General features: G+C 57.1%; 1 protein-coding gene across 4 annotated transcripts in view; it reads left to right on the forward strand.

Annotated features, from left to right (window-relative positions):
- The window catches only part of EXOC6B (exocyst complex component 6B), a 490548-nt gene extending 470683 nt beyond the window's left edge, over positions 1-19865 (forward strand). For 2 of the 4 annotated variants that reach the window (XM_031949716.1, XM_031949718.1), the window contains 3 exons: positions 16993-17105; positions 17895-17906; positions 19425-19865. In XM_031949716.1, coding sequence (XP_031805576.1) covers positions 16993-17105; positions 17895-17906; positions 19425-19551 — 252 coding nt within the window. In that variant the 3' untranslated portion in view covers positions 19552-19865. The remainder of the gene's footprint in view (positions 1-16992; positions 17106-17894; positions 17907-19424) is intronic. The other 2 variants (XM_031949717.1, XM_031949719.1) reach the window with 1 other exon arrangement.
- Positions 19866-20108: the final 243 nt, after the last annotated feature.

Genomic DNA, 20108 nt, shown 5'->3' on the forward strand with positions numbered 1-20108 from the left:
GGCCCTGCGTGTGGGTCCATGTCCTCCCCACCTGCCAGAGATGCCTCCTTAGGAACAGGCAGGGGTGGGGAGAAGGCCCGGGCCTGGGGCGGGTCCTTCTGTGACCTGGAGTCTTGGGGAGGTCCCTGGGACGGCCGGGCTGCAGGGCCTGGGCCACCTGCCCCCCCGGCCTCGTGCTTCGGGGCCCGGGCCGTGTGTGTCTGGCGGCGCGTTCCCGGCCCCCTTCCGCTCCCGGGGAAGCAGGCCACAGTAACGCTGCTGCAAATTTATGGCCGTGCTATAATGTTTAATCACGGCTACGTGACTGCGGCTCCGGAGCCCGTCCAAGTTCAGCCCAAGGTGAATCTCGTCGGAGATAATGGGGAAGTTCACCTAGAGGTGAGGGCAGCGAGACCGCCGGGTGAACCGCAGGTCACCTGCTCCCCTGCCTCGCTTCTCCCTCCGAGTGTAAACAGAGGGAAAATGTGACTTGCAGTGAACTTGGCGTGGAGAGCCCGTGCTAATCTCGGCTTGGCCCACTGTCAGCAGCCCCACATCCTGCTGCCGGCCCTTCCACCTTTCTGAGGGCTCCCCGGGAGCCCCGCATCCTGCTGCTGGCTCAGGGGGCTGCCCCAGGCTCCGTGGGGTCTGCTGCCCCGCTCACTCTCCCCAGGTCATGTGGGGGGATGCTCCTGGCCCAGGGCTCAGGGCGGAGGCTTGTTTGGGGGGGCCTGAAGCCCCACAGCTGGGCCGGAGCAGGCTGCTGACAGCTGGCAAGTGTGCTGGTGGCTTCTGGCTGAGCCTGGAGGGAAGTCCTCTGGGGGACGGTCCTCAGATGGGGCTGCCGACAGACCCAGGAAGGATGGGGGGACCTGAGCCCCTGGAACCTGCCAGAGTGCCCACTCACCTTGCTTGGGGTCCTAGGGGTCCCTCAGCTTCCTGTGGCCCATCTGCAGGGTCCGACCCCGCATGGACATCCCCCTGCCTCTGAGATCACAGTCAGCTAGGACTGTGGGCTTGAGGAAAATATCAGGCAGGTGGGGCCTGAACTCTGAACTCTCCTGTCCAGCCGTGGTAACACACCAGGTACAGGTCCCTGAGGAAGCAGCCAGCTGTGTCCCCCAAGACCTGGCTTTGGGGCTGGCAAGTGGCAGCCAGGGAAGCCCCGAGGAGGCCAGCGGACCTGCAGCTAGGATTCAGAATGCAGCAGAGAGAGCTTCAGCATGAGTGGAGGAGAGGGGGGATGGCCCCAAGCTTGGGGGTGTTGGGGACCCCCCAAAGAATCCTTACTCAACATGTCAGCTCTGTGATCACTGACCCGCAGGGGGCTGAGTTGGGATACGGGTGGGAGCTGACTCAAGTCTCCACAAGATGGAACTGTCCAAAGGCCTAAAACTGTATCCTTGGGCCCGCTTGGGTGTCCGGGGCCTGGTGTGGAGCCTGGGGGGGAACACTTCAGCTCGGGTCATGACCTGGTGCCCAGAGCCAGGAAATGGGGGTGAGGCTTAACCCCAGCACCTAGAGTCATGTAGCCCCTCTGAACTTGTTTCCCATTCATAGGGTGGAAGTGTCCATCTTTACACGACAGACCTCCCAGCATTGCTGCAGGGAAAGCTCTTTGTCCCCCCTTGGGGCTCCCCAAAAGCCTGTGCCCAGAGGGAGCCAGTCCTGTTTCCTGCAAGGGGAGGGGAGCTCTTGTTCTGTTCCCTGAGGGCGGTCCCTCCCCAATTGGGCGTGATGCAGGAGGAAGGCCCCGGAGTCAGAGGGCAGAGACCCAGAGTCTGGGTATATGCAGACGGCACACCGTGTCCCTGGAGGGGAGGAGGAGGGAAGGGGCCCCCTAGTTGGCAGGGGCACCAGGGTGGCATTCTCCTGCCCGTTCTGTGTCCCAGTGAGTCACACAGATGCTCTTATGATTATCCAGGACAGTGATTTAAGTTACTTTCACAGCTCCATGAATAACATTTGTGGCAATGAGATTGTTGTTTAAAAATACTTAGCATGTGTCCCTTGCAAGTGCCTTCCATCCAGCAAGTCCTGATCAAGCATCTACTGTGTATAACACAGTCAGCTGGGGGCTGGGGAGGGTACACAACAAGCCCGGCATGCCCTCTTAGCTTCCAGAACCCCGGGGACAGTAGTACCTGTTTGCAGCTGATTCCCGTACGGGGAAGCTTCCTGAAAGAGGCCACTTGGACTTTGAAAGACAGGAGAGCCATTGATGGGTGGAGATGCTGGGTCAGGGCAAGGGGAAGGATTTAGTGAACCTGCTTCAGGGGGAATGATGGGGACAAAGGCAGAGCACTCGGATGTGTGCCAGAGACAGTCTGTTGTTGGGAAAATACCCTGGAAACTTTCCAGGGAAAAGACCCTGGAAACCACATAGCTAGCTCTTTTTCCCTTTCTTCTTTTCCTTTTTTCTCTTTTGTTAGTGAAAATGAGAGAAAAGATAAAGAAACTTGTTAAACACATAATTGGGTTGTGCAAATAGGACTGTGCGCAAAGCGTGGGAAGAGGAGTTTTCTTTTTACCTTCATTTGTGTCTCAGTTGTACAAAAGAAAATCCATGTACATGTGAGCATGTGTGTGTACGTACACAGAGAGTTTCAGGTAGGTATATATTTAACTCAAGAGGGTGCATGCAGGAAAAGGAAGAGAGGAAAGAGGGAACATAATAGGACAGATTCAGGGAGGGAACAGTCAAAAACAGAACAAACCTGAAGGTTGGAGAAGAGATATTGAAGAGGTTAAGAGGAAAGGGGAAAAAAGGAAAATTTATAACTTTAACAGGAAGAGGGGGGTGTGATGAAAAGGAAACGTACCAAAGAATAGAACTGAAAGAAATAAGCGATTAACTATTATAACTGAATGTGAATGGGATGAACTCACCCATAAAAGAAAAGAAGTTAACAGGGTCATTTAGAAAGTAAAATCCCACAGGAAACATGCTTGAGATTTAAGAACACACAAGTGAAAACAAACTCTAAAATGTCTCAGCTGAACACACACACACACACACACACACACAATCAGTGGTAAAATTGTGGTTTCAAGAAAGGCAATTGCAAAATAAATTTAATTAAAAGAGATAAGGGGGAACGATACTGTGTTGTAAGGCAACAAACAGTAAGTCGATTTCAGTGTTAACATCCATGCATCTTGAGGCAAAGCTCTTTAAAGGAAAAACTCTGTTAATCACAAGGAGAAACAGACAACAAAACCACACTAACGGGACATGTCAGTTTACACCGCCGCATTCCCTGCGTCGGTCGGGGGCATGACCCAAAGCAAACCAGAAAAAGGTGAAATGCCCCATAGGAATTTTAGGGAAGTCATCTGTGATAAACCTCATTGCTAAGTAAAATTAGGGAGAAGTCTGCACGTTTCTCGGCCACATATGGCACATTTACTAGCTCACTTCCGCCTGGGTTTTTCAAGTACGTTTGTCACCTGCCTAGAGAAGTCAGCTAGGTCTCGGGGCTAAGGCCTGCAGTGATTTGTTCAAGGTTCCCAGCAGCAAAACCAGCATCATGGACGCTAACTGTTCACCCCCTCAGGACCAACATCTCTCCTCAGGCCCTTGTGAGCCTTTCTTGCCCACGTTCATAGTTAAACTGGACAAGGTCAACAGGGCCTTCAGGAAGACTCCCAGGAGTCAGGTGAAGAGAGACCCCAAGTCTCTTATAGTGAGTTACATGGGCTTTCTGTTGCGTACTGGCAAAGTTAGCAGTGGATAATTTAGTCGTTAATAGAAATATGAATAGAAAATAATGAAAAATTCAGTGAAGGAGTCGGGCTCTGTGAGACGGGGGAAAAGGAGGAACAGCATGCTCTCTTTACCATGTAGTTGAGAAGGAGAGAAGAACCAACAAGTCTATGCTTTGAGCAAACAGGAAGGAGTCGGTAGACCCAGGTGAGGGAAGGCTCCCAGATGGCAGAGGGGAGGAGCCACAGAACAGGTGGCAAGAAGTGGAAGGGATTGTGGCCAAAGGAATCTGAAAAGGCAAACACTGAAATCCTCGGAAATGGGCTTTGATATGGTTTTCCCACCCCCAGCAGTATAATGTAGCCCCTTCTGTGTCACGTAGCCTCATCCCTGAAGTTCATAACTTTTCAGTGATGGTCTAGAACAGGCAAGGAAGCCAACCCTCTGGGGAAAGACCAGGATCTGAGGGCAATTTCAGGAGCTTCTCTCTTGTGCTTAAATTCGTCAAAAATGGCCAGTCTGCAAAACATGCCTCCCTTTCTTTTTCCCTGGTGGAATTTAAATCCAGACATAGCATCCACCTTCTGATGATAGAAGCAAACCACAGAATGTTACAGGGGCCAGGGATCTTGGTGATCATCCAAGCTGCCTCCCCCCCATCTTACTCGAGGTGTTCTTCAGGAAAGCCCCGACTTCCCAAGGCAGCCCCTGCCACTTAACGAGCCGCTTGGGTTTTCCTGGCTTTGTTGTTCCTGCCCATCGTGCTCGGTTCTTTCCTCCGAAGCCACGGGCACAAGTCTGACTCGCACTCGTGACAGACCTCAAGTTCACAAAACCTTCTCCTTTTCAGGCTAAACATCTTGTTTCCCCAACCAGTTTTTCTATGGCATGACTCAAGACCCTTTTTTCCGCTCTATTTCCTTCCTTTGCACTTCTTGAACTTCTGTTTCTGCATTAGTAAAATGGGTGTGATAGTGTGAGAAAAGAGTTTTGTAAACCGGAAAGCTCTTCCTGAGGGGGGTGCACCTCTCTGTAAATGCTGGCGTTCTCCTTCCCGACACGGGGCAGGACTCTCCAGAGTAGCTCTTTAATCAGGGGACAAGATTTGCCCAAAAGGGAGCCTTTGCCATTGGATTGAACTGTCACTTTCTCTTGTCAGTGACCTGTTCTTCCCCCCATCCCAGGTGTTCAAAATGTTGGCTCCCTATTATTGATGCTCTCCTTGATAACAAGGATCCATCCCAAATTTTTCTCATTTTTAATCATTTGGATGCCATACCTCCCAAGATGATTTTCCAGCAGGAAATGGGCAGTTTTCATATCTGTGTCTAAAGCAGGGAAAGAGAAGTAGTTATCCAGAAAAGCTCTTCTGGCTGGTGTTAGCCCCAGAGGGCACCAAGGGGATTTGAAGAAGGTCAAGTGACAGCTCAACAGGAAAACTCACTCTTCAAACTCAGGCTCTCCTGATGGCTCTGACTGTTCCATGACCCAGGCCTGCTAGCTGTACCAGAATCCCTGCTCACTCGGGTCCTTCATCCCTTCTTTTCTCTCCGTCTCTCCCATTCTCCCTCCTCTCTTTCTTTCTCTGTTCCTCTCTCCCCACCTGTGTCTCTCCATCTCCATCTCCCACTTTTAATCTTCACTGTAGCATTATAAGGTAAGAGGACTCTGTCCACACCTTCACGGCTCCCACCACGTAGTTCTACGTGAATCTTTCCCGATTCACGTAGAAAGTTTGTGTCCAATAGACTTGTGGCGGAAAGTTCCACCTGCATAGAGAGAGAGAACTATGGAGACTAAATGTGGATCAGAGTATAATATTTTCGTCTTTTCTTATCGTTGTTTGTTTGCTTGGGGTTTGTTTCTTCTTTCTCTTATTTTTTCCCCCTTTTGACCTGACATTTTGTATGCAACATGATGAGAAGTGCACATGTTTGACCTATACTGGATTGCTTGCAGTCTAGGAGAGGAGAGAAGTAAGGGAGGGAAGGAGAAAAATTTGGAACCCAAGTTCTTACAAAAATGAATGCTGAAAACCATCTTTGTATGCGTTTAGAAAAATGAAATACTAATTAAAAAAAGAAAAGAAAAAAGTTTGTATTTAAAACAGAATTTGTATCGTAATCCAGTTAATAGCAGCCTCGTGCCATTATTTCCTGTCATTTTCTGTCATGTCCTTAATATAATAAGTATTGGATTCTTAACTTTTCGAAGTTGTTTCTCCATTCTTGCCCATTTTTCACAATAATCCTGTGACCAAGCCAGGGCAGATATTGCTTTACCGATAAATAAACTGAGGTCCAGAAGGGGGAAGACTTTCAGTCACACAAGCTAGCTTGTTCTTCTTGTGCTATCTCCAGAAAGTTCAGTGAACATCTTCTGGTCTAACGCCTTCTTTTAACAGAGGGAATAAACCTAGCTCCATTTCCACTGATTGATAGAGCAGCTCGAAATGTTTATGGCCCTTTTCACCTGCTCCTAAGGCCAATCCTGAAGACAGTACCCATGCCTTGGATTTCTTGGCCAGTTCGCAAGCAGACCTGTCAGAAACGGTTGTCTCCACTTTCAAAGAATGATAAAGGAGGAAATGCAAAGACAAAGAGCCTGGAATGCTGGTCTGAGCCGTAGAGCAGTTCCCAAATTGAGGTCACAGAGAAATGTCAAAGGAGCCGGTCCTCTGGGAATAGCCGGGAGGAACCTGGGCATCCTTGCCTGGGCGCTGCCCTGGCGTCCGTCAGGTCTTTGTTTCCCAGGGACAGATGCAGTGTCCAGGTCGGTGCTGGAGCCTCGGCCTGGGAGCTCACCTGGGCGCTGCCATCCTCAGGTTACTGTGGTGACTGAACACACGGGAACAGAGAGAGTGGACATGGCCTCTGTCCTTTCTGAGCCTGTAACAGGCCCCAGACTGGGGTCGTGGTGGGGGCCAGAAGGGAGAATGGATGCTTCACGGGAAGCTCTGTAGAAGCTCGGGTGATTTTGCTCTTGTCATGGTGTGCTCGTGTTTTCATTGATAAGGGGGCTCCTAGAGAAACCCCCTCTCTGAGAGCAGTCCAGCAGTTGCTGTGCGCCCCAGCTGTGGGGAATTGGCTGCCCAAGGCCATGGGAGGTTGGTTCTTGCTCAGGATCCTCCCCTCCCCCCAGGATGGGTGCAAGTCTTCCTGGCTCCAAGGCCATCTCTCCATCCCTGCTGCCTCCCATTACTACTGTGACCCACCCCCAAATATTGGATGCCCCAGAGTCTGGCGCTGAGGTTTCTTTAGGGTTGGGATGATGATGAAGATGCTGACTGCGGTCAGACACTGGTATTCTCCAAATCCCAGGAGTGGGAGTACCTGGAATGGGGCAGAAAAGCATGAGGAGGGCCAGAGGCTCCTGCCACTTCCACGATTGCCATCCCAGACAAAATCTGAGCAATCCTCTAATGGCCAGCTCCCAATCCCTCTGGAGGCACAGCCTGGCATTGTAATGGGACGATGAGTCATTCTTCCTCAGTCAGCGAGTTTCTTGGGGAGGGAGTTTTGCCAAGACAGGAGACTCAGCATCAGGGCGGTCTCCTTACGAGTCACTGCCCTGTCCTCCCGGCCTCTCCAACACCGGTCAGCTGCGCGTGCTCAGGAGCATTCAGCTCCAGCCGGCCCCTTGCCCAGAGCCCTTATCCGGCTCAGCCCTGCCTCCGGGTGGCTCTGGCTCCCTTCAAGGCCCAGCTAAGACTTCCTTTCTGCCAGAAGCCCTTCTTGGTCCCTCTTCGTTCCAGTGTCTGCCCGCTGCTGATTATCTCCAGTTTATCCCCGACGGCCTCTTTAAACTTAGTGGTTACCCTTAGCGGGCTCACCTGTTAGACTTCAAGCTCTTTGAAGGTTTCTACACATCTTTGTGTTCTTAACTCTTAGCACAAGAAGCACTCTTAGATTGCACTTAGTAGGTGTTTAATAAACATCGACTGACCATAATCCTTTGGGATTTTCATGAAGTCACTCTTTGCCCTGAGCTTCCTTTGGACCCAGAAGCCAGCCACCAGCCCTTGGTCCCCAGCCAATCATTTCTGTCGCTGTGGAACCCTGCCCATGACAGCTTTGGAGCAGACCTCCAGCTCCGGGCCCCCAAAGTTGCCCGGGGATCCCTCAAGACTCAGTGGTTTGCCCAAAATTCCAAGAGGCATCTTCAGGCTTCCACGACCTGTCCCACTGGCTCACTTGGTCTCTTTATCATCCTGAGAAAGTTTGGCTTTTGATCTCCTCTGGTCCTGGCCTGAGCCGGCTCTGAACATGAGATCCTTGGGGCTCTCACAGCTGGTCCCAGTATTTAGTGTTAGCCAGAGGGAGCTTCACTCTGACTCGAACCCCCCCCCCCCAGAAGGGAACCATTGGGTCCCCTAACCCTTCGTTGTCTTTGTAGACCATGTATTTCGTCCTTCACACAGCCCAGACCCGGGTGAGGCGACGTGGGCCCCGGGACTGCGGCAGGTGGCTGGGCCGGTACTGCCAGGCCCACAGGGACGGGGAACGTTGGAGAGAACACCAGGGGCGTGGGCCCGGAGGAGGCAAAGGGGCCCTGAGCCCCAGGTATTGATACCCTGCCCAAAGGGCAGCAGCCTGGCCACCGGGGAGCCCATGATTCCAGCAGCCTCGGTCACAGCCTGGCCCCGGAGGACATCGGACTTTGGCTCCTTTTCCCTCCTAGCCAGACCTATCCGGAGCGTGAGGTCATTGCATTTCTTGGCCCCCACCCACCCAGAATAAAGAGAGGGAGGGGGAAGGGGCACAGATGGTCTGAGCAGAGGGACCCCCCTGTCTCTGTGGGGCTCTTTGCCTGCCCCAGAAGTGGAGAGCGCTCCTTTGTACAGTCGAGGCGATTGCCTCAGATGGAAGGCCTCTGGTGGGGGCAGGGGGCAGTTGCCCCTGCCCATCGGGAAATCTCTTCCGTGACGCTAGGGACGTGATTCCCAGCCTTGCAGACAGACCCTCATCATTGCTCCCACAAAGTCCCCTCTCCTCCCAAATCCTAGCAGGAAGAGGGCAGCCAGAGAGCCCATAGGGTCAGCAGAACGTGACTGCAGATCTCAGCTCAGCCACGGGCAAGCACAGGCTCCCACGGGGACTTGGTTTCCCCCTCTACTACACGAGTACATGAGATTGTGTCACCCCCAGACTCGGAGTCTGGGAGCTCTCTCCGACCTCCATCAGTGGGCACTCGCCAGCCACCCACAGCCTAAGAGTGACGTCATTGTTGGCTCTCCCCCCCCCCCACCTGTGGGCATTTGAGGAAGGCAGCAGGAGCAGATGTCTGTGGGCAGAGTGGGAAGCCAAGGGGCCGGGGGTGGCCATCCAGGGAGCACTGACCAGGGGGAGGGCCGGCCTCGGGCACAGACAGCGGGCCTAATGAGAACCCGGCAACTCCAGGGGGCTAGGGCTACAGGGGGGGAGGGGTGGGAAGGGGTCTGAGAAGGTGACACCGCGAGGAAGAGCAAAGTAATAAAAGAGTGAACAGGATCGTCGGTGCTCCCCCAAACCGGGGTTGCCCAGCCCCTCAGCCCCCGCTGCTCTGCTCTGCTTCTTACGTGCCCATTCTCCAGGTCCATCAGTCCCTCAGGAAACAGTGAGCGAGGGCCTGCTAAAGGCCGGGGATCCAGAGAAAGGAGGGTATGGGCTCAGGGACCGGAGTAATGTGCGCACCTGCAAGGGCTGCCCGGGATGTGTTGGGGAAAGTCACTGGGGGAAGACATGATTTAAGAAAGGTCGGGAAAGGATGGACTGAGCCGAGGAGAGGAGAGGGACCCTCCTGAAAATTAGGGTAGCCTGGGAGGATGGTGGGGCCCTCAAGGGCAGTGGGGAAATTGGGAAGCCCAAGTAGGTGGGAGAAAGGTGATGGGCTCAGTTTCAAATGTGATGAAGATTTTCGCAGGAAGCCCAGTTTGAGACGTCCAGTAGACGTTCAGCCAGTCCCCTTCTTGCCTTGGGGCCTTCCTCTCCCTCTCTTTATTTTATTTTTAAAATCCTTTTTTTTTCTTCAGTTCCATACTCTCCTCCTCTCCCTCTGCTTCCGCTGAGAGGGCTGGGAAACAAAGGTCATCACAGAGGTAGTCGTGCAAATGCCCTCATTCACCTCGTCCGGGGAAGACGGGAAGGGGAGATGTGTGTCAGGAGTCCCATCATTCCTTCTGGGGGCCGGGACCACATTTAGCCAGGAGTCCTTTGGAACTATACTCGGTTGTTGTATTTATTAGAATTGCAAAGTTTTCCATAATATTGTTGTGAGCGGACACATCGTTCTCCTGGTTCTGTTGATTTCACTTTGCATCGGTTCGTCCAAGTCCTCCCAGGTTTTCTGGGAAACCTTTGGTAGCTGTCAGTAAATCCCCTGTTAATGAGCCCCCCCCCCAATTGCCCCCAGAGAAAACCAGGGCACAGCCCTTTGGGAGCGACTGGTCCTGCAGAGTAGGCGGAAGTCACCGGGCTGCATCTCGGCCCGACTCCGAGGCTGCCCTGTCGGCCCCGGGCCAGGAGCCCTCGGATTCCCACCCAGAGATCAGGGGCTCGTCGCCTTCAACTGGGAAGGGATCGTAAAGACTGTCTGGGTCAGGTCTCTGTCGGACGGATCAGGGAAACAGAACCAAGCCAGGTACCAGGAGGTGTTCCGCCTCTGTAGGTCGGACCTGTGGGGTTCAGGGGGCGAGAAGGGGCCTCCAAAAAAGGAGCCTGTCCCACTGTGGGCTTTTAGACTGAACCGTACCGATCCAGTCCCATGGGAGGTGAAAACCCTCCCAGAAGCCTCCTGACCCACTTCTTCCCACGTTTCCTTTCACTCTTTCTTAACTCCCTCCTGCCGCAGCTTAGAGAGCTCACTGCACACGCCCCACAGCTTTGTGCCTCAGTTTCCTTATCTGTAAAACAGGGCCCCCTCCTCACGAGCTCTCCCCCAGGCGGCCAGCCCGAGAGCCCTCAGCTGGGCCGGGGAGGGCCTGTGGTTTCTGCCTGGTTTGTTTGCACAGCACCCAGCTTGCCACCGACACTCCATAATTCTGACAGAATGCTGCTTCCGGGCCCTCTCTTCCCAGGGCGTAGCTGGCTCCCGCCTGGGCTGGCGTCCAGTTTTCTGTGGCCAGCTGCTGTTGCTTCTGGGCATCCCCAAAGAGGAGGAGCAAAGTCATCCTGCCAGCAGCCAGCACCGGCTGGCACCCTCTGGGGCAGTGCTCTCTGAGTGCAGGACTCCTGGCACTGCCCCCTCCCCGGACCCTGGGCCCCAGAGGGTCCCCAACCCCGCACTTTGGCCCTGACGGGCACAGCCTGCCCAGTGGGGCCCCATCCGGAGCTGCCCCCGCCGCTCTCCAGGACGGCTCCCTGAGGGGAGCAGGGGAGCCACCAAGGGGAGCGGGGAGCCGCCGAGGGTCCTGCCTTCTGGCTCGGGAGGGAGAGGGGCCAGGGCGTGACCTCGAGCCATGGCCCTTTGGGCCCGGTTCTGTGTGACCCTGCTTGGGGTTTTCTTGGCAAAGCTCCTGGCGTGGTTTGGGATCACTTTACAGATGAGGAAACTGAGGCAGACAGGAGGCTTGTCCAGGGTCACACCGCCCGCAAGCCTCTGAAGCCGGACTAGAATCCCAAAGTCGCATCTCTGACCCAAACAGCCACTGGGCCCCTTCTAGCTCTCTGTGCCTCTGCACCCCCTTCAGCCTCCCATTCTCCCCCATTCCCCTCCAGGGCCTTGTCCTATGTGGGTGTGAGATGGGGGGAGAAGTGAGAGGCCCCCCCACACTGCCTCCCGAGGGCACTCCCCTGACAGGCTTCCCCGGGGGTTCCCCTTCCGTTAGAAGCTGCTCATGGAAAGGAAGGAGAGGGAGCCGGAACCGCCCCTTTCTTGCTCTACCTCCAGCAGCTCCGGGGGACCAGCCGGGGGAAGTTTGGGGGAGTCCTGGAGGGCCGCTTCTCACCCCCCAGTATAGTTTTAAGAGATGCTTCAGCAGCCATGAAGGCAAGCACGTACCCCCCTTTCTGCTCCTTGTGGGGGGCCACCCCAGGCTGCAGCCGAGGCCCAGAGTCGGGAGAGCGGGGCCCCCTCTGTGCGGTGCTGGGCCCCTATTTCTCCTTGGAGAAGGGTCTCCTTGGAGCCTCGGGCCCCTCCCGCACAGTCTCTGCACCACACGCAGTAGGAGGGGGACAGGGTCTCCGGGAGTGGTGGGTGCAGACCCTACCCCGGGGCCGGGGGCATCTCCTCGCAGCGCCCGACACTGGGGGAAACTCCTTGAGCTCTCAGAAGTTGTGCTTCCTCAGCCGTGACCCGGGATAATAGCCCTGCCCTGCTCCTGCTGGGAGGAAAGTGCGGGCAGGCGGCAGAGACTCCCCTCAGCGTCCTCATGATGACATTTGTTGTTCCGCGAGTTAATCCTTCCCATAATCGCCCAGTCCCCTACCCAGTCATCCCTCTCAGCGCGGAGCACCCCGACTAATTGGCCCATTTACCTCCCTGGGAAACAAGCCGCCCATAATTATTTTCGCCATTTGGGGCTGGGAGAAGGAGCCGGCTTTGCCGACTTAGCTGTTGCCTCATTCGGGGCGGCGCCCAGAGGTCCCTTCTGGCTGCTTATGACATCCTTGGTTTGGGGGAGCCTGCCTTGGTCCCGGGGAAGCCTTCCTCTGAAGCCTTCAGCCTGGGCCTTCCGGTCCTGGGGGCCCAGCCCTGAGGGGCGCATGTGGGCCCTGACCTGAGCCGGGAGCCTGGGGTCCGAGCCCCTGCGGGTGGGAGGTCGGTGGGATGTTCTAAGGAATCAGGAGGATGGAGGATCCCGCGTCAGTGAGACCCGTAGTCCTGGGGCCCTGCCCTCCCACAGGGAGAAAGCGCTTCTCGCCCAGGCCACGAGGGCCCTTGTGGAGGGCAGCATCCCTTCTGAGCTGGCCCGGAGGAGAACCACACAGCCCCTGGTGCTGGGACCCCCAGAGGGCCCCAGTTCTTGGAGCATCGGCGGGGCAGAGGGAGGGGCCAAGAGCATTGGGGGCCCCGAGGCTCCCTGCTTCAGAGGGCCCCAGCCCTGCTGGGCTGCCCCCCGATTTCCTCTGTGAGCCTCATGCCCTGCTAGGATGAGTGGGTGGGGTTGGGATTTGGATGCCCTAGGACCCAGCGACTCACTGTGGGAAAGGGCATTTTCCAAGGATCCCTTCCCAAAGGGGCAGGGCCCTCAGGATGCGAGTGCCCTCCCCTCCGATTAAGCTCAGAGCCTTAATCACCCCACTCCAGAGCCCGTCTTAACAGCAGGAAACACGAAGGCGGCCGAGTTCTCCGATAATGCGGGCTTATCTGCCCGGCCCTAGCCCCAGAGGATTATCTGTAAAGCCTGGAACCCCAAAGGGGGAGGCTGGCCATGAGTCATCCCCAGAGGTCACACCGAAGTGTGGAGGGGTTCCCCTGGACCCCGAGGCCCGCACGCCTGGGCTGCCCGTCTTATCCCCCCCCCATCGGGTGGGCAGCACCTCTTAGTCACAGGGGGCGGTTTTCCCTCAGGAACCATATTGCAGACCCGATTCCTCCCCAGCCCTCAGGCTTGGGATCAGGTCTTTCCTCTTCCCTGATTCTCAGACCTTTCGGAGACAATGTCTGAAGGGAGACATGGATTGGCCCAGGAGCCGTTTCCTTGTGGCAGAGTTCTGGAGCGTCCCTGAGCATCCCTGAGTGGGCCAGGGTTCCCTGAGCGTCGCCTGCCGCCCCTAGGCCGGCCCACTGGCCCGGGCGCTCCCCTCCTGGACTCCGAGCCGAGTTGTCCAGGACACTCACAGAGGGCTTTGTCGTAATCAGCCCCAGGGGGGCCCGGCCCGCATCTCCTCCTGCCCCAACTTGGCCGCTGCTCCCAGACCTTAGAAAGGCTCCCTGAGCCGTGGGTGAGCAACAGCCGGTCTCCTGCCGGGTGCCTGGGGCATTTTGAGGGAAGAATCCGGGGCAGGAGTGCAGGGAAGCAGGCAGGGAAGGGGCCAGCACAGCCCCCACAGCGAGCTCTTGTTTGTGACATGTGGGCACCGGGCTGTGTGCTTCACACAGATCATCTCATGGCATCCTAGGAGCCGGTTTCACAGATTTGGGAGCTGGGATGAACTCAGATGAGGTGACTTGCCCAGGCTTCCCATAACTAGTAAGTGTTTGAGATTGGATTTGAACTCAGGGCCTCCTGCTCTCAGCCCACCTCCATGAGTGCTCTGGCCCCCGCTGGCTGCCTTAAAAGATGGGGAGGGGGCCCTTTTGTTGTGGCTCAGTCATCTCTGAGGGCTCCTGACCCCCAGACGCACCACGCCAGGCCTGCTCTGTCCAAGCTCACATTCCTGGCTTCCGTGACTCCATTTCATCCTTCGCCATCCCCTTCTCCTTTTACCTTGGGTCTTTCCCAGCGTCAGAGTCCCTCTACTTGCCAACTAACACAGCCCCTGGAGAAAGTCACGGGCCAGGACCGATGTCCCAGCTCCCTTGGCTTCCACGTCAGGGGCTTCCTTCTGGGCTCTGTTAAGTGAGCAGGAAAGGTGCCAGTCTGGACTCCCTTCCCCACCTGTCTGGTCTGGGACCACCCGTCCCTCCGGGCCCTCAGTATGGGGAGCGAGCACCCACAGAAATGCACGCCGAGCTTGTCCCCTCATTACCAGACGTCTTGGGCTCCGTCCCATGTCAGCCCCGGCTCCCTCAGGATCACCACGGGGAGGCCCCAGCTTCATTTCTCTGTCTTTCCCTCCGTCCTCTCAGCCTCCAGGCTCTCCCCTGTGGGTCCTCCCGGTCTCTGTTCTGAGCCCACCCCCCACCCCTTCTTTGGCAACGACCATTCACACTCCGCAGTCCTTGGGGCCCCGGCCCTCATGGAGCGTGCCGGCCGGAGTCCTCACTATTGGACGCTCCCAGGGCGATCCCAGGGCTGTCTCACCCTGTCCTTGCCACTAAAGCCACAAACCGCAGGGCCAGCCACTGCACATGCGCTCTTCCATCTCCTGCCCACCGCTCTTCCCTACTCCATCTCAGGGGCCGAGGCGTGCATGCTCCTTCCCAGGGCAGGCCCGGGAGGCGAGAAGGGCTTGGGAGAAGGTGTCCCAGGAGTCTGGAGGGGAGGGACGTGTGGGTCGGAGAGGGGGTACCTCTGATAACCCCCAGCTCCCAAGCCTGCAGGTTCTTGGGTTCAGTCTGGAAATCCCTTCCAGCTGCCTGAAAGGCAGTGGAGGTGAAAGAGCCGTAGCTGGGGAGAGTCGGGGTCAGAGGGAGATCACAGAGCTGGTAACCGAAAGCCCCTTCATCCGGGAGGCTGGGGAGAAAACAAGGGCCGCTGGCAGGTGGGACCCGTGGTTGGGCGTGTCAGAGCCCCACTAAGTGACCCCTCAGAGATAATCTGTGCCCTCCACAAAGGGGTCAGAGAAGGAGAGAAAGGCCCCCATGGGCAAAACCATTGTATGGTGGCAAAGCCTTGGAACCTTGGGGGACGTGCCCATCCTTTGGGGAATGACTGAGAATCCATGGGGGCAGTGGAATATACTGAGCTGTCCAAAGGGATGAAGGGCCAGGCTCGGAAAATCCAAGGAAAACCCACATGGATTGGTGCAAGGGGATGTGAGCCGGAGCACAATTGCACAGATACTGCTAACCACCTTGGAAAGGCTTCGGAACATCAGGACCAACCACGATTCCAAAGGAGTCCTGATGGAACACGGCTCTCAATGGACAGCCCTAGCCTCGGAGACAGATTAACGCAGATTTGCTTTTCTCCATTTTTCCAACCTGGCTGATGCAGAAATTGTGTACGCAGAGTGACTATGTATTTGTCAAGGCCTGTGTGTTTCCTTAACTTCTCAATAAGGGAGAGAGAGGAAGGAGGGAGAGAATTCCAAGTTTAAAATTGAATGAGAAAATGTTTAATGTAAAGAAAAATTCATCATCTTCCTCATTTCTTATCATCATAGCAATGCCCTGTTACATTCACAAATAATGTATTTAACCATTCCCTACTCAACAGACTGGAGTTTTTTCTTTTTTGGGGGGAGGGGGCTAAACGAAACATTTGTGCTTGCTACTGAGACTCTGCTGCTCTAAATGTCTCGGTGGCTGGGAGGCCTTTCTTTTTGTCATTGGCATCCTTGAGTTAAATGCCTAGCGTGGAGTCTCTGGGTCAAAAGATTGATTTCTAGCTCGTCTTTCCCAAGTCCCTCCAATGGCAGCTATTATCGGTCTCTCTGCCTATTTGCCAGAGCTCTGGGAGAAACTTGAGGGGCGTTTTAATTTGCATTTCTCCTAATATTAGTCATTGGGAACATTAATTTCCCGCAGTGGTTAACAACTCCCAGTCCTTCTCGTGGGGCAGCTTCTTGAAGTCGTCTTAGATGGGCAGGGAGTCGCTGGGACAGTGTCGTACATGCAGTGTCAGAGTTACTCATGGTGATTTTTTTTTTTTTTTTTTTTTTAACTCTTTTTATTGTGAACTTAATAATCATCCACAAACTTACGCTTTCCAATACTTTAAAAGAGCAGGAAAGACCTAAGAAATTGAGAATCTGTTAGCATTTGGGAGGTTTTTGCTTTATGAGGAGATGCGATTCAATCTCAGCAGGGGGAGAATTGAAATCGTTACAGTGTAAAGACAAGAGGCATATTTTTTTAAAAAATTAGTTTTTCAAGGTCAGACTTCCTTTGGTGTTCGAGGGGCTTGGGGGGGGGGGCTGTTCCGGGAGCCAGGAAACTCGAGTTCAAGTCCAGCCTCAAAAACTTACCGGCCGTGTGAGTCTAGGGCAGTCGGCCGTGGGTTGCCTCGGTTTCTTCATCTGTAAAAATAGCGATAGTAATGGTAACCACCCAACTTGGCTATTGTGAGAATTAAATGAGACAATATTTGTGAAGTGCTTAGCACAAGGCCTGATACATAGTAGACACTTAAAAATTCTTACTTCCTCCTTCCCTTCCCTGCCCACCTGCCTTCGTGAGCAGACTCCAGGCTCCTAGGTCCGGAGACAGGAAGGGGTCTCAGAGCCCCTCCAGTCAGTGCTCACTGACAGATGATGAATCTGGGCCCTAGAGAGGGGGGTGCCCCCGGCCCTGGGAGGGAGTACAGGGAAGAACGTCTGGGTTCTAGGGGCAGACTCTTGGTCATTGAGCACTTATGAAGCAGCTACTGTGTGCTCGGGCCTGGACTCTTAGCCTCCGACAGCAGCGATGGCCTGGGCAGCCAGCGTTGGAGCCGTTCTCGGAGAGCGGGGGCGTGCTCTGCGCGTGGTGGTCCTCGCGTGGTTTTCTGTCTCCTTGGTAACAGAGGTGGGCCAGGCTCTGGCTCGTGATCAGTCTAACTCTGGGCCTTGGCTGTCTTGCAGCTCTTGGATCTCTTCACCCAGTGGGACTGGTCGACATACCTCGCTGACTATGGCCAACCCACCTGCAAGTACCTGCGGGTCAACCCGGTGACAGCCCTGGCCCTGCTTGAAAAGTGAGTATCTCCTGGGGGGCCATGGGGAGGCGGGGGGGGGGGGCAGGCTGGGCCTGAGCTCCCCAGAAACAGCTGCCCGAGGGAGCCGGCCCAGAGAAGTGCAGGGAGCCACCGGGCCCCGGATTGGGCCCCGGCCTCTGAGGAGATGGGGGGGCCCCCCGAAGCCCCTTCCCGAGGCCGGCCTTGCTCTAAGCTCCAGGTTCCCAGAGTCCTGAAAATGCTTGGAAAGTGGGGGGGACCCCAAAGCCCAACGTTCCTGTGTGCGAGGTCAGTTGTGCTGACTGTTTGAAATCAAGCTGAGTTTCCTCCAAAGGGTCTCTCCTCGGGCCAGTGTCCCGTCGCGGCCCCGGTCCCTTCTGGGAAGGCGTCCCCTCCACGGGAAGGGGCGTTCGGGGTGCTCTTGAGGGAAGGAGGGGCACAACCCCACCCTGCCCGCTGGGCCCTCCTGCCGCTGCCCGGGTGCGCCTGCTCCGAGCTTCCTTTCTCTGGGAGGCGTCAGCTCCTCAGCCCCCAGGGGGGCTCGTCACAGTGGGAGCCCCCAGCCTCCTCAGTGGAGTGCCCCGTCCCAGAGATGGACCCGGAGGTCACCTGCCACCCCGGGAGAGCTGGGCCGGCTCCGGGGCTGGAGACTGGCTCTGGGAGGGGCAGGGGCCAAGGGCTCTAAGGGCCGGGGGTCACCCCGGGAGAGCTGGGCCGGCTCGGGGGCTGGGGCCTGGGGCCCACGGGCAGCCTCCTTGCCATTGTAACCAAGTCTTTGTGGTTCTCTCCCCGCCGGGACCCCCCACCCAGGATATCCAGAGAGTAAGTAGTCGGCTGGGCCTCCGCCCTCTCCCGGCACTGAGTCCTGCTTCTCCCCTTAATGCCCCCACTAAAGAACGCGGCTGCTCCCGCTCAGTCCCAGCTGACCTACTAACCCCGGAGCTCGCCGGGCGGCTGCTTCTCCCCTCCTTCCTCCTGGGGCTGCGGCGGGAAGCTTCCCTGCGGAGGAAGCAGACGCGGGTCCCGAGGACCGCGGGGCAGCCCCCAGCCTCGAGCTGGCCCTGACCCCGGCTGCCCCGGGCCCCGGGCCCCATGCCCCGCTGGGAAGGTGCCGCGGCGTTACAGAGCCCCCTTTACGAGGGTTATCTCAGCAGCCCCGGAGGCAGGTGCCATGGGGGCCTCCATCTCGGGAAGCCGAGGCCGGCCGAGAGTAAATGGTGGCACACGCCCGCGAGGGTCGGAAGCTGGATTTGAATTTAGCTCTCCCCGATTCCAGGACTGGCGTTGCCCCCACTGCTCCTCCGGACAGTGGGAATCTCATGTCCCAGAGTACCCCGGCCTCGTTATGTCACCTCGAGCGCAGGGCCGTGGAAGGGGCCGGCTGGGGAGGGGGGGAAGGGGTCTGGGGGGGGGGCCTGACCCGGGGGGGAGGCAGCCACCCCGCTGCCGCCCCTGAGTCTCTGGCCTGAGCCCAGGGTCCCCCTTAGGAGACCAGCAGCTCCCGGACCTCGTCCCCCCAGGCACGTCCTCCCGCAGGGGCTGGCATTGGCCCAGAGAAGGGACAGGAGGGGAGTTGGGGAGGTCACTGCTGGGAGTGAGGCCGGCCCGCGGGGCACAGTCTGCCCCCCCCCCCCGCAGGCAGCTCCAGGAACTCCTGCCTATGGTCCCCATGGGCTCCCCAGGGCCGGCAAAGGCAGACGTGGGCCCTCGAGGGCGTCTCGTGTCCCCATCCTCTCCCTATGGGGCAGTTTTAACCAACACCGTCCCTTCAGTTGGTCTGTGCCCTGCCGAGGGGCCAGCCCCGGGCACCAGACCCTGCCACGCTCGGGGCGGGGCTCACCGTCTCGACCCCAGCCCCTCGGGGCACAGCCCCCACTCCTCACGCCCCTTTCTTGGCTGCCCCATCCCCCTGCTGGGGCCAGTGCCAGGGGAAGTGCTGGCCTCCCGAGGTAGCAGAGGGTCCCAGAGGCCTGGCCCTGAGAGCAGAGGCAGCCTGGACGGGGGGACCCTGGGTTTCTCCTCCTCCTTTTCATTCTCCCCCATAACTTTGCCTTTGAGCTTTTCTCTCCCCCGCTCCCCATGAGAGCCATGGCTCTGGTTCCTGCTCACTAGCCCTGACTGATGGGGTAGGGAGGGGGTGGAGGGCCTTTCCCCACCTGTCCCCGAATCCACACTCTAAGGACGGGTCTGAGGCCCCTTGCCTGGGGCTCAGCAGCCCCCGAGGAGGGCAGGGACCTCCCGTGGTGCCCCCAAAGCGGGTCCGTCTCCTCCGGACACTGGGGGGCCGTGGCCCTGCAGCCCCTGAGCCCCCTGACTCCGCGCCCTCTCCCCTCTCCCCAGGATGAAGGACACCAGCCGCAAGAACAACATGTTTGCCCAGTTCCGGAAGAATGAGCGGGACAAGCAGAAGCTCATCGACACCGTGGCCAAGCAGCTGCGGGGACTTATCAACAGCCACCACTCGTGAGGGCGGGGGGCGCCCCGGGGGGCCGGCCTCGGGCGCTCCGGAGGCTCCAGAGAGAATATATGTATTTTTTGTATGCCTTCTGTACAGTAGCCACAGACCCCCGGAGCCGAGCGGGGCGGAGGGAAGGAGCCAGGGCGACCAAGTTGGGGGCTCCTCGGGGGGTCCCAGCCCGCCTTGGGCTCTCCTTCCTGCCCGCTTCCTGCTCCCTTGGGCCGGCCCTGCCTCCCTGTGCCCACCGCCGGCCTCCCTATGCCCACCGCTGGCCTCCTAATTTCAAGTCTCACCATCAGCCCGGGGGGGGAGGAGGACCCAGGCCAGATGCAGGAAAAAGGGGGTTGTCTAGAACATGGGGGCCGTGCCCTCAGCGGGCCAGGGTCTCTGGTACAGGCCCCCCGAGCAGGAACTAGAGGGTAGCCCCTCTGAAGTTCAGCTTGGAGAGCACAAGCCCCTGAGGCACAGCCCAAGACCCTGGCCATGAGCTCCATGGGAACAGGAGCTGGCTTCTGTGCCAGCGTCCTCCCCAAACCTCCTCCCCTCTCCACTTTGGAACACAGTTG

The sequence above is a fragment of the Sarcophilus harrisii genome, chromosome 2, assembly GCF_902635505.1.
Source record: "Sarcophilus harrisii chromosome 2, mSarHar1.11, whole genome shotgun sequence".
NCBI lineage: Eukaryota > Metazoa > Chordata > Mammalia > Dasyuromorphia > Dasyuridae > Sarcophilus > Sarcophilus harrisii.